Source organism: Hyposmocoma kahamanoa, unplaced genomic scaffold, assembly GCF_003589595.1.
Source record: "Hyposmocoma kahamanoa isolate Upper Pololo Valley unplaced genomic scaffold, ASM358959v1 66, whole genome shotgun sequence".
NCBI lineage: Eukaryota > Metazoa > Arthropoda > Insecta > Lepidoptera > Cosmopterigidae > Hyposmocoma > Hyposmocoma kahamanoa.
In genome coordinates, this window is record NW_020653854.1 from 22,518,996 (window position 1) to 22,533,482 (window position 14,487).

The window sequence follows — 14,487 nt, forward strand, 5'->3', positions numbered from 1 at the left end:
GGCCTAATGAGCTAGTAAGGAACAAGTCCGGTACCAAGTAGTTAGTTTACTGAATTGTTTAAATTCGTGTGTTTGTAACATGATCAAATCTGTGTTTTAATTAGATTAGTGTTGTACCCTTTTAACGAAATAAATTATTATTATATTACATATATATAAGTACTGTCATGTCAACAACTTCTCATCAAGGGTTATTGTAATCACGATCATATGGCCACTAAAATAAGATCTTAAAAATAAATACCTACATCTCGAAGTGTGTCCTAAATTCACGTGGATTTTGGAAAGATCACCGGCCAGAGTTGCTATAGTTTAAATTTAACATTGCGTATTGTCTATGCTTACATTTACTTACTTTGAGATACCAACATTTTAAGATCTGGCAGTATGGCTTAGACGTCTTTGCTTGTCCCGAAGAAAGAAAAACTTCACTATTACTTTTAACCGACTTCGAAAAAAGGAGGTTCTCAATTCGCCTGCATATTAATAATTATAACAAACTAGTGGAATAATTTCACAAAAAATAATTGAATATCTATTAAATAGAAATTTAAAATTCAGTGAATAGTGACATCTCTCGCCAGGGCCGGTAGTTGTAAAGGTATCTAACTGGGTGATAAAACTTTCATAGATTTCACATAGATGGCGCTACGACTAAAAAATCGTTGAAAAACCAAATACAAAGACACGGCAACAACAACATAGAAAAATTCGTGAGGTCTGCTGGTTCGTTCCGTGGCGTAGTTGGTATAGCGTCTGGCACGGTATGCTACAAGACGTCGGTTCGAATCCGACCGGATCGAAGGAATTTTTCCTGAGTGTTCGATCATTGTATTAATAATTACAACAAACTAGTGGAGTAATTTCACAAAAAATAATTGAATATCAATTCAATAAAAATTTTAAATATTATTCCTTATCAAGTAAGTAATCTAAAATATTATCGATAAATACGAAAATGCATTTGGTTTCAATGACATGACTCGTAATGCAAGTGCAATTATTATTGATTAGATATGAAGATATTAAAATTCACAATACCTTTGTTTCATAAGTTTTGATTTGACATTGTGAAATTTATTATAATCATACAACGACTCGTTCGTATGGCAGATTGCCCTGAAAAGGTTGAATAAAAAAAGGTTTCCACTCCATAAATAAATGATATAGGACAAGCCCTATCGCTCTCTCGTAAGTCCCAGCTATATTATCCGTCCTTCAATTCCGGTTTCTATTGTCACTCCTGCACTGTTCATGTGGTCAGACTTTGGTAATATATTGATGAAATTAATGATCGAGTAGCAATAGAGCTTCTTGTGAAGTTCATTCAGGGAACAACTGCCACCTTAGCCATTTCTACCGCCAAGCAGTTATGACAGCATTTTTGCGTTCCGGTTTTGAAGGGTAAGGGTGCTGGAGAAATTACAGGCACATAGGACTAGTTAACTTATGGTCCAGGGTGACGGGCGCAGTGGCAGCGCCACTCGGATCTTTGCAATTTAAAGCTCTGAGTGCACCAAGTGCATGACTTGGTCGTCCCGCAACTAGGTATAATAAAAAAATAACTGTCTTCGTGGCCAAATGGTTACCACACTGGACAGCCACGCAGAGGTCCCGGGTTCGACGGATGAAATATATTTATTTCTCCCGTGGATTTGAGTGTAATTTGTGGTAGCCTACATGTGTGTCCATGGCACCCGGTTGCCCTAGTAGTAGGGCTATAAGTGATTCAAAAAAAATTAAAATATTTGTGTATTTTATAATTTAATGTTATTGATATTGTTTTTGTATTGCATAATTTTTGTTTTATTGCCGTGGTAATTAAATTATTTGCTCTACCGCCTCTTAAGCAAGCCCGTATTCGAATCCTCGGGCTTGCATGAAATTTAATTTTAAATTTGACTATAACCTTTTCGGTCAAGGGAGACAACGTGAGCAAACCTGCGGACGTCTGCAAAGCGTGGGAACTATAGCCCAAGCTCTGTCATCGTGAGAGAAGGCCTGTGCCCAGCCGTGGGACTATATATAAGCTAACTATTACTATTTATTATTGTTTTGTGTTACACGTAAGTCCTTTAATTTAGTTATTGTGTTTAGCCTGAAAGGAAGAAATTTCTTTTAGAAGTATGCAGCACTTATAATTTGTGTTTTCGTTTTATGTGTTTTTTTCTATACAATAAACGATTAAATAAAATAATCAACCCGTTCTAAGTGAATTTTTTGTAAGTGCTCGATTTTTGTTATAACAATTATAATAAACTAGTGGAGTATGAAAGAGATTTTCAAAGGTAATCTACCTATCAAATTAAAAACCAAAGCTATGAAACACGTCTAACTTTCGCTTGTCAATCATGGCTTTTAACTGAGCAGAGCTTAGAACGAGTTAAAATATGTCAGAGAGGTTTAGAAAGAAGCTATTGTGGCCACAAATTAAAAGATAAAATAAAAAACAACATAATAATGAAAAAAGACCAAGGCCATAGATGCTGTAAAAATAATTCTTCAGTTAAAGTGGAGATAATCCAAAACCGTTACGAATTGGTACCCAATATACATGGAAAGCGTAAACCTGGAAGACTACACAAAAGATGATGAGATGACGTCGTAAGAGTAGCAGGCAAAGTATGGAGTAGAGCCGCTAGAGACCGAGAAAAGTGGAAGGAGCTGGAGGAGTCTTTTACCGTTGAAAAAGCGGTCCTTACGTAGAACAGTGATAAAATAAATACCTACAAATAATATTTTAACTATCTATCTCCATACCTATAAGAAGTATCTAATACATATATCTAATACAAATATCTGTTATAAATAGAAAAAGATAGAGTACAAAATTGTCTTTTAAAAACAGTTAAAATTCGTTAACGTGTTCTATTTATCGGAACGATGCATAGCTGAAATGTCATTAAACAATTTCAGTATTCTTAGGGTCGTATTCCAGAACTCTATTCAATACTCAAGTCAGGATTTGAGTATTGCAGTGAGCACTGAAAATTGTACTCAAGTCCTTGCCATTAGGGTCGTATTTCCAGTGCTTGAAATCATACTCAAGTCTGCTCAAGTCAGTACTTGAGCATTGAGTAGAGTTCTAGAATACGGCCCTAAAACTTGGTTACGATTTTTATGATATCTCAAAAAATGATTTTGTCACTTAGCCGCCTTTTAGTACTATAGCATAAAGCTAATATTTAAGTTTTTACTGTTATTTAAGGTCAGAAATGAAGCTTTTATTATTATTTATTATTAATTATTGTTAGTGGAGTAATTTCACAAAAAATAAATTAATATCGTGGTGGTGAATTATCCTGGCATACAATAAAATGTATATTATTATTATTATTGTATTTTTTTTTGTTTTTTTTTTAATTTTTTTATTATTATTATTATTATTATTATGAGCCTATACTGTCCCACTGCTGAGCAAAGGCCTGAATAAAATAAAATTTATATACAATATAAAGGTGCCTCGCCGAGTGAAGAAAAACTTTTATAGATTTCTCACAGATGGCAAAAAGTCGTTAAAAAACAAAAACAAAGATCTGCAACAAACACAGAAAAGTTCGTTAGGTCCGGTGGTTCATTCCGTGGCTTAGTAGGCATAGCGTCTGCCACGGTTTGTTGGGAGACGTTTGTTCGTATCCAACCGGATCGAAGTTAATTTTTTCTAAGTGTTCGTTTTTTCGTTTAATAATTATATTAACTAGTAGAGTAATTTCACAATAAAATAATTGATTATCATTGTGGTGTACCACCTTGACATTCAATAAAACATAAATACAAAATTTTTTGTTTACATTTATTGTTTATAACATTTATTTCAAAATATCGTATGTTGGAAGAACCAGGAAGAAGAAAAGGTTCAACCCCAGATTTTCGTCATCCAAGTTGAAGCAGTGTAATAAAGTCTTTATTTCATGATAGTCTGCAACCTCGTAATTGACAAATATGTAATATTAATAAGAATTTTATTATAAATAGGACCATAAACATTCCACCTTAAATGTATTTGTGGCTTTGTAAAGACTTACTGTCAAGGTGAGCTAGGTTATTTTTGTTCATTGTGTTTGTAACATTTGTTTATCAAAATATTTCCATCCTGCAATAATCACCATTAACTCGCATTGTTATATGTGTTTTGTCGTACTGGCGACGCACTAGCGAGATATCTTTATAGTCATTTATATTTTCACAGAGTAAGATTTAACTCTTTGTGTTTTTCTCGGCCCAACTTATGAATCACACTCAATATATCAATATTAATCACATCAATAATATTTTATTTTATTCGATCGATAAAAATGCGACAGCGCTGTTAGTGATCGTCTGTTAGTTCTATATTTACTCGATTTTATGTAATAATAAGTGCCGATAGACAAAAAATATTGTATAGATCGTCATTTCCTTACATATTTTCTCGATTGTGTCTGATCACACGTGTTGATGAATAAAAGAATACGAAGTAGATCGCCTATTGCTTACGCATTTACTCTTATATCTCCACACGTGTCGATCGTCAAAAAATCGAGCACATATGTAGAAACGAAAAAGAAAAAAATCTTAACGTAGTTATGACTGACGTAATTTTGGCACGGAATTGTTGTATTTTGCTCTATATTTTTAATGCGTAAAATAGTGCATTAAGAAAAAAGTTTTGTAAATGTACGTAAAAATGTATCTTCTTTTTTTTGTATATAAAAATTATTTATTTAAAAACTAAAAGAAAAACTTATCAAAAGTTATAATTGGATTGTTTTGGTTTTGCGATATAAAAATTAAAATTAAATTAAAATTATGAGTTATAAATGTACGGTGCCTTCTGAGTCCTGACATAGGCTTGATAAGCTAATAAGACGTATCCACTGTTAAAGCTGATTGTATTGTTGAAATAAAGCATTTTTGTTTTTATTTTATTATTTTGTTTTAATTATTTACCTTTTATTTTTAAACGTTCAGGGATCTCAAAGCTGGTAGTATCCATACTATGTTTATTACTTGATGTTTAAGTCAAAACTCTGTATAGAACAATAATAGCCTATATTTACTAACCATAAAGAATCATATTTAAATAAACACGCTATGATCTTTTATGATTAAAGATTACGTACTACTACTATAATGATAAGTACTACCTTGAAACCTAGCATTAGTAGAATTTCTTGCATAAATATAACTTGGGCTAAAATATTGTTATGATCAGAAAAAGTTTTCTCCGAATTGACAAATTAAAATTTTTAACAACGTCTTAGGGAGAGGCAAAACGAGCGTAATTTTCTGAGTTGTGTGACGTTTTTTGAGACGAATAATTTCAGCTAGGGCGTCAGACGAACGTATTTTCTTCGGTTGCTTCTAAGCGTTTGTACGGTGTTTCTGTAGTATAGTGTAATGAATCCATTAAACATAGCGTGTATTTATAAAGCATTCGAAGGCAATGTTAGAAAAAGGAAAATAAGCTGGAAACATCCATTGTTTGGGAGTGTTGGGCATAATTTAGATGTGCATGCTACATCGTGGACCTCATTGTCACTTTCCATCAGGTGAGAGGGAGGTCAAATGCGCACTTATTTTTAATTAAAAAAAAATCCAATCAATATGGAAAGATTAAAAGTGTGGACAGTTTTCTATATTAAAGTTTATGCGAACATTTAGATTTGTAAGGTTCCTTCTCTCACCACTCTATCTACCCTCAATAATACGTCATACAGTGCGTCCGAAATTCGGTCGTAATTACGCGCGTAGTCAGAAGACAACTCATTTTACAACGTCGTGTGTGGCACCACAAAATAATAAACACTAGTAGAAGTGGTTAGCTAGCATCTCACGCGTGACCACAGTATGGACAGTTGTCCATACCGTATATACATATATACATATATAAAAATTATAGCCGCACCAACAATAAAAAACAAAAAAATTTTACCCGTGGTGGTATTTCATATCACCGGTAATTTATTTTAATAAATTTTCCATTTTCTGTTTATCGAATTGTTTTTTTTGCATGGTCGAGTTTTATCCTTTGGAGAACTAGGTAAAGATATCAAATTTTCCACGCTGACACACACATAGACAACCACAAATTACACCCAAACTCGCGAAATAAATAAATGTAATCCAAATATTTCTTTCGACCCGGGAATCGAAGTCAGGACCTCTGCGTGGCAGACTAGCATGGTAACCGTTCGGCCACAGAAGCACTTGTGGTGTTGTCTACAATAGTGCATAGATATCATCATCAACCAATTTATACGTCCCACTGCTAGGTCCGGGTCTCTTCTCTAGCGAAGATTTAAGCCACGCTGGTTCTAACAAGATACGAAATAAAAAATCTCTTATCGATTATTAGCATATTATTAGGTCGCAATTTGTGCAAAAGAGGTTATCTACAAAAGGTTTATATGTTGTTGTATTAATGCGTTTCATTGACATAATTTTGTACTAAGTTGTTATGCACAGATTACTTAATGTACAATATTATAAACTTACAACATTCTAAAGTTTAGTTAACAGCACCATTTAAGCCATTTAATAGTACCATTCCTTTCCTGTACATACGTCTGGCGCAACCTGGGCGACAATCGGCAATTACCGCACTCCGATTGACAAATCATTACACTGTACCGTGGCCGGCCATGACACGGTGAAATATCTGTATATCGAGGCATTTCCCACAAAAACGTAAAAATGATTTAATTGTTAGTTAAGTAACAATTTGATCATTTTCACTTTTTTGTGGAAAATACTTAATTTTATAATGAAGTGGAGCATTTCCCAAAAAGAAGTGAAAATCATCAAATTGTTAGTTTCGCCCTTATGCTTATGACCCGTCGATATGCTTTTGTATAAATTTCATGTTAGACCGGGCCGAGTCCGTGTCATGGCCGATGCATAGTCGGGGCATGGCGCGTCGAGTATTTTTTCCATTGACTTACAAATAAATGGACGACGGGTCTAATACAAAAACCACGAAAAATATGTCCCAAGTCAACCTATTTAAACGTAGTGACACGTAAAGGAATATGAAAAAGCTAAAACGATGAATTTAAATTGTAATGTCATCGCAGTACTGTCTAATTTTGCTTGTTTCGCTGTCAGTCGAACAAACGAAGACTAAAGCGTGAATGACGCTCTGTATACGATTTTAACGCCCTATAAGTTCGGACACTTTTTAGCGCGGACCCGACGTCCATATAATTGTAAGTCAATGATTTTTTCCCATTTCCAGCCCGACCCGTTCGCGACACTACGTAATATGAATGCATTCGCCGGGCACCCGGAGGGTAGTCAACGTTGGACTATACTGCCGTCCGCCCGTTTTAGTAAACGTGGCTAAGTGACAAAATAATTTTTTGAGATATCATAAAAAACCATAATCCAGTTTTAGAATATTGTTTAATGATATTTCAGCTATACTAAGTTCCGATAATTGGAACACGTTAACTAATTTTAACTGTTGTTTAAGAGAATTTTGTGCTCTATTTTGTTGCTATTTAAAACGGATTTTTGACCATTTGTGACCAAGCCGGGTTTTAGTTAGTGGACGCCAGTATAGTGTAGTGGACAGTGCAAGCGCAAAATGCCCTCATCATCCATTAAATCTTTGTAGAGCGTGGCAAATTCTCCTTCGGATTATCTTTTTCTCCAGGCGGGATTTACACACCATCTTCTTTTTCTAGTTTCAATTTGTGTTTCCAATATTCCGTCATCTAGAGTTATTGCAATAGCTGCCAACTCAAGTTGTGAAAAATTGCATTAATAACACAACCTTATCACTCAAGAGAAAAATGAAAAATAACAAAAAACCGGCCGGTGACGGCCTGGCCCCGGCACGTAACATGAATCAGCATTTATAATATATGCCATGGAAACGGTAAGAAGAAGAAGCAGATAGAGACCATAATTTAAAGATCAGACCATGTCAAAATGTAACGTTTAGAACTTTATAATTTTATCCATACAGTTACATAAAGTATATGTACACGTTATTAAGACTAACTATTAAAATAAATGGAGCGGCATTTGCTTACTATAATTAGTACGTATTACGTACAACAAGCCATAAAAACAACCGTAAGTTCAAACAACAGTATACTCTCGGAGTGTAATAAGAGATATAGGTACGTTTTATACAGACGATAAAAGTTATTGCAATGAACAAAAATGGACATTAAATCTGCCAGTAAAGATTCTTAACACAATATGATTAAATAAATTAATTAGATAATTTATTGTTCTGTGATTGGTAGTAGTCTCTGTATGACCTCTTTCACAAGGAACTTTACATAACTATTTAGTAATGTAATAATAATAATAACAATAACGCACACACTCAACATGGCCCAGCACTAGGAAAAACCTGTGTCGCGGGTGCCATGGACACACACATAGACAGCCACAAATTACACACAAACACACGAGAGAAATAAATGTAGGCCTTACAAATATGTCTCCCGGCCCGGGAATCGAACCTGGGACCTCTGCGTGGCAGTCCGGCATGATAACCGTTCGGCCACAGTTAATATGTGGCTTTACTGGAACTAAATTTTGTTCTCAAGTATTTGTGCTTTGGACAATAATGCCATTATAAAGTGGTTCTGATTACACATAAGCATAACTGCTATCATATAGCAGCTGTAATAACATCCTGAGTATATTATTATACAGAACTTATATTGGAACGACATACCACCATCAATAATCAATCTAATCTAATAATAATAATAATAATCTGGTTTTGAAGGGTAAGCGTGCTGGTGAAATTACAGGCACATGGGACTTGTCAACTTATATCTCAAGGTGTCGGGCGCAGTGGCAGTGCCCCTCAGATCTTTGCGATTTAAAGCTCTGAATGGCACTGCACCTGTCATGGACAGGCGTGTAGCTTACCACCAAGTGCACGACTTGGTCGTCCCGTCACTTGATATTATAGAAAATTAAAAAAAGGATATTTATTATATCAAGGGTACAACAACACAACACAACAACAATGTTTATACATCTTACCTGCACCAAAAGGCAACGATTTGTCGAGAGCAAGATTCAGCTTTCCGTCAGTGATGAACCTTTCCGGTCTAAAGTTCTCAGGGTCGCCCCAGATCTTCTTATCCATATGTAGAGTAGTGTAGTTCGCACCTATCATCGTGTCCTAGAAGAAAATTAGGTCAATTAAAAAAAAGACGACAGATATCGGATTTATCTATGCTACACAACATTGCTAACGGTTTTGCAGATGCCACCTTGTTGCAGATGATATACAATATACGAAGGTGCCAACACGTTCTGTACGTATACACCAACTATTCTGTATTCCATATTTTATAAACAATGTCTCGAGTAATAGCCCGATATCCAGAATGTGTAGATATTAGAATGATATTATCTGTTCTGATCATGATCTGTATAACGATAGTTATAACAGTTTTAGAAGACTACCTACCTACATTCGAATTCACCACTTTAATTTCTTTGCGTAACTTTATGTTTTTTTTAATATCTTTTATTCTCTTTTTTTATTTATTGAGCATATTTAAATAATTTCTTCTAGGTACCAAATATCCACTGTTTTTACTAAATTGTTGTGTATAGCTATACTTGGATTGCCGGTTTATATTCATTCATGTAGAGTAGTATTGTTAATGTTTATTCTGATCTGTAATCAGTTGCTGTACCTTATCCAATAGAAATAAAATAAATAAAAATAAAATATATCTTTCTAGAATAGAGGCCTATCTTAAAATCACCTTATTCATACACACACTATAAATAGGTATACACGTTGTTGATACATGCACACACATACACATACAGACAGACACACTATCGACTCGTCTCTACGTTGTTTACTATTATAGCGTATTAACGTTTATTAAAAAAAGTCAAGTGTAAATGATGGGGGCTTAGAGATCTGTAACACTGATCCAATAACCTAGTATGGACTCCAGTAATATTATTATAATGTATTATAATTATATCGATTGTGAACTGGCAACCGGTACTGTCTTAATTATCTACAGATTTCACTTTTTAAATATCATTTTATACTATTTCATACTCCGCAGCGTTGCGAGAAATTGCATTGTTGTTAATAAACAATGAAATTTCTTTTCAAATAAAGCTTTTGTCACGACTTGTATTGCCTAATATTTTTCTCTCATTAGTAGGTACCCCGTGCAGGTTAGAATCGAACCCTGGATATTGACTTGAACCACTTTGGGAACCATCGATTTAACGTACTAAATCTATGACATAACCCTATAAGATACTACTTACATTGTATTATAATTAACTTTGTACTAGATAGACTCATTAGAGATGGGTATCTACCAACAAAACATCGATTATTGACATCGATTACTTTTTTTGACAAAACAATCGATATACCGTTTAATCGTGGCTTTCAAAATCTATTAATCGAGTAATCGACAAAATATAAATATTTTAATTGGTCGCATTACTTCATATTCTTGTTGGTGAATTTTTTTAGCGTGTAAGTTACATTTTATAACGTCACTTTCATCTCTTATGGTTTACCCTGCTTCTTTCTTTACCTGATTTCTAAAGTTAAAAAAACTAAGTAGGTATAGAGAGAGCTATACAATACTCAAGGTTCTCTAAAATATCCTCGACAACACAGGCGGCGGCTCAGGCGGCATGCACAGGAACCTCGTAACATAACCCTCATTTCCCGCCTTATTTCAAATTATATAGTAGTATTGATACCGGTATTAATTATAAATTTTTAAAAGGCGGTGGAGACAAATTTTATCTAAACCATCTTTCTGGTCCCACGGTATTGTGCACAAGTCTCATTTTTCGAAAATCGACTAAATAAAATGAACATTTGGATTTCAGAGCAGTTGTTTTTTTAATAATGAAATATAGTTTTTTTTAGCAAAAATCGGTGTGAAATCATCGATTATTCAATATACGAACCATACGACATCGATTAAAAACATCGATTATTCCACAAAACCATCGATTATTCCGATTAATCGATTAATCGATACCCATCCCTAAGACTCAAGCGTGTGACTGTGATGTACGCCATGACAGTTTTTCAAATTGTGTTGATTGATTTTTTCGTACATTTATTTTTATTTATTCATTATTTTTGTTTATTTTTGTGTTGTGGCGTTGCAATGAATGTTTCTTATTCTTATTATTGATATATAGATTGGACAAACACAAATTAAAACTCGATCGAAATCCAACTGGACTCGATCCAGATTTTTGAAACTTTCCAGAACTTATGAAAGTTTCTTCATACAGCCAGGTGCCTTTACAGCTACCAGATGACTGATAGAGATGTCGCTAAATATCAAACAATATCATGGTAAAAAGATCATGATTCAATAAAAATAAATATAGTTTTAGACACAACGGAATAAGTACCAATTGTTAATAATGTATTAAGTATTTTCAATTAAGCAAGTTAAAGATTACACATGACAAGTTTTTTGCATCACCATTGACAACAGTCGTTGTTTGTTTTTGCTCATTTGCATAATGTTTCTAATGAGAATAGCGTGAAGGTACCTATTCGTGTTTGTTTATTACTAGTGACGTAACAAACCATGTAGTCAGTAAATATTATTGCACGGTAATAATAGCACTAATCTTTAAAATACGAACTCTTTATTAACTAAGGCTCTATTTATATTACGACGGAACAGAATGAAAGCGACTTTTGTGACCATAGAATAATGAGCTTTATGTCAATTGTTCATAATTCATAGTTGCGGTGGGATGTACATACAAGGATCAAGGTTTAGTGACACCCTTTTCAACGACTCTCACGCGCACTAAGAGGAATGTCAACACGCAGCAGTACTAACGCACACACTACACATAGAAATGTATTTGTATTTGTACTACGAATGAGCGGTATACGGAAAGACTTAGTTAAGTGTATGTTGTACTGGAATGTTTTGTTTTTTAGTGCTTTAAATGTAATACACACTTAAATAAATTAAAAAAAGATTTAATTACCTTTAAAAGTTTCTTAAAACGTCATTCACTAATGATGCAATATGGAAGTCATACCAAAATAAATTTTACGGTTCACAGGTTAAAGGTAAGGTTTGTTTAACATCTTTCTTCACACTGATCTATTCAGAACCAAATAGACGGTTAGTGTGTCAGGTATAATTAAGGCATCGACTGTGTATAGCATAACGAACACGTACAAACCAGATACGAGCGAAAATAAATAGGTCGGGCGTCTTCAGAAGAATTTTCACGCAGTTTTGGGAATTTTCTCAGCTTCCGTAATATATCTAGTATCTATATACAGTCCATGTCCTAAGATACCTGACACACTAACCGTCCTTTTAGTTCTCAGTGTGATGTAATAAAAAAATAAAAAAGAAGAATGTGAAGAAATATTTTAAACAAACTTAACCAGTAACCCGTGAGTTGTAAAATTCATTTTGGTATGACTTTCTTATTGCGTCATTAGTGAATAACGATTTAGGAAACTTTTTAAGCCAATTTGATTTTTAATTACGTTACAGAAATACAAATTTCAACCTAAAACCTAATAGCTAGAGTCGGATTGGGCTGGTCAGGTACCTATGTTAAGGCATCTGTTCCGCGGCAATGCAAATCTATTTATTTTTGTATGAAAGTACGTAAAATCTGAAGAATTATTGAAAGTCATGGAACAAAAGTTATTGTTTACGGTGTCTGTACGGTGGCCATTTTGAAACTCCCCCTACTCTTAAAATGCGACATTTGCAAAAGTGAAATTTTTTTTTAACCGCACGGATTTTTTGGCCAACCCGTTACATCGCCCTATTGGACGCACGAGACGAGACTTGCAGGTTTTAATAACAACATTTTAATTTCCTATTAAATCCAGTAATAGCATTAAATATTGCATACACAGTGTTCGTCATATCTACATGCTTACATACCTGACGAACCATTCACTGTTTATTTATACTTAAGCATTTCTAAGTGTTAAATACTTGCCTCTGGTATATGATACCCTCCAAGTTTGGTGTCAGCTGTCGCCCTATGTGGCACTCCTAGTGGTACTAGAGTGTCGATTCGCATGGCTTCTCGGATACAGGCTTCCGTGTACGGCATGCTACAAGTACATATTGAAAATATTGATAAGCAGTGTGGAGTACAATGTGGTAGACTGAACGAATATATATTCTCAATCATATTAACTCTGTATAGAGATAATATTAAAAAAGTAAACTATATCGAGCGAAAAATAAGGCTTTAAACGATTATCGTTTACAGCCTTATTTTCACTTAAGTAACGGTAAAAGTATTGATTGTCAAAGACAACAAAACTAAATAATATTGAATAATAATAGGGTTCACATCTTTGAAGGTTCCGGTAGCAACCTTAACACGTTCATCGCCGTGGTGGGTCAAAATGACCGGTACCTCATCTACCTATGAGAGGCGTGAGAGCTCAAAATGACGACATACCTAACTTAAGGACCTTTCACGCCGCAGGTTTTAACACTACGTATTTTAACCATACAACATGACCAGTACGGACCTTACGAACTACTGTAATCTCTAAGTTTTTAGATTTTTGATGACATTCTAGACTCAGACGAAGATAAAAATATCGAATCAATAAAATTGACTTTAATTTCAAATTGAATTTAAAAGTTACGCATTACGCAAAAAATAGTTAATATAAATTGTCAATTTAAAAACAAAGATATATGTCAATTTTAGGTAAACATCGATCTAAAATTACGTTTACGTGCTCTGTCCGGCGCGACCTAAATGCTTATTCCGTTTACGCCGCGGGTTGAAATGCCAGACACTAAAAAAATCTCACAGTAGAGAAAAAGCTTATTATACAAATAGATGTAATATCATATTTTGATCATTTTTGGAAATCCTAGCCGGCGACGACCGTATTAAAACACTCACCATGGCTAAATAGTAAAACAAATAGAACTAGTAATTCATAGATACTGATATAAACAGTTAAGTTTCACTTACCTACAATCTATGACACACCTTTCTTTTTGTCGTTTAAGCTGATTACTGACGTGAAACCAGAAGTTGTGTACCGAATCTAAGTAATCTATGTTCTTTTACCTACTTTCAAGCGCATATTTCTGCGTGAACTGGGTATCATATATCATGGGTAGAAACTTCATTTTCCGTTGAATTCTGCTTAGCAGCAGAAATAGTCATGGTGGCCGTACTTCCCAGGACCAATTCTTTCGCAAAGCGCTCTATTTCTACTCATTCTATAATTATTTATTTCCATAGCCACCTTTTTTAATCCCCTTGGCCTTAAAGCATACAACATTGGTGACGCTCCAGCGTTATTACTCAAACAAAATTTTCCGCCATGCTTTGAAGTGGTCTACGGTGCACTAAAATGGCCTCACACAAACAAAAATCGACAACACCACTTACAAATACACAGATAACACACACGTTCACATGTCCGTAGTTTTTATAATGTAATCATTGACTTACAATTATATGGACGTCGGGTCCGCGCTAAAA

General features: G+C 34.3%; 1 protein-coding gene across 1 annotated transcript in view; it reads right to left on the reverse strand.

Annotated features, from left to right (window-relative positions):
* LOC113232070 (probable cytochrome P450 304a1) overlaps window positions 1-14,487 on the reverse strand; it is a 46,986-nt gene that overhangs the window by 805 nt on the left and 31,694 nt on the right. The window contains exons 3-4 of the mRNA XM_026466696.1: window positions 12,964-13,135; window positions 8,995-9,136 (exon numbers count right to left, since the gene is read on the reverse strand). Of these exons, the coding sequence (XP_026322481.1) occupies window positions 8,995-9,136; window positions 12,964-13,135 (314 nt within the window). The remainder of the gene's footprint in view (window positions 1-8,994; window positions 9,137-12,963; window positions 13,136-14,487) is intronic.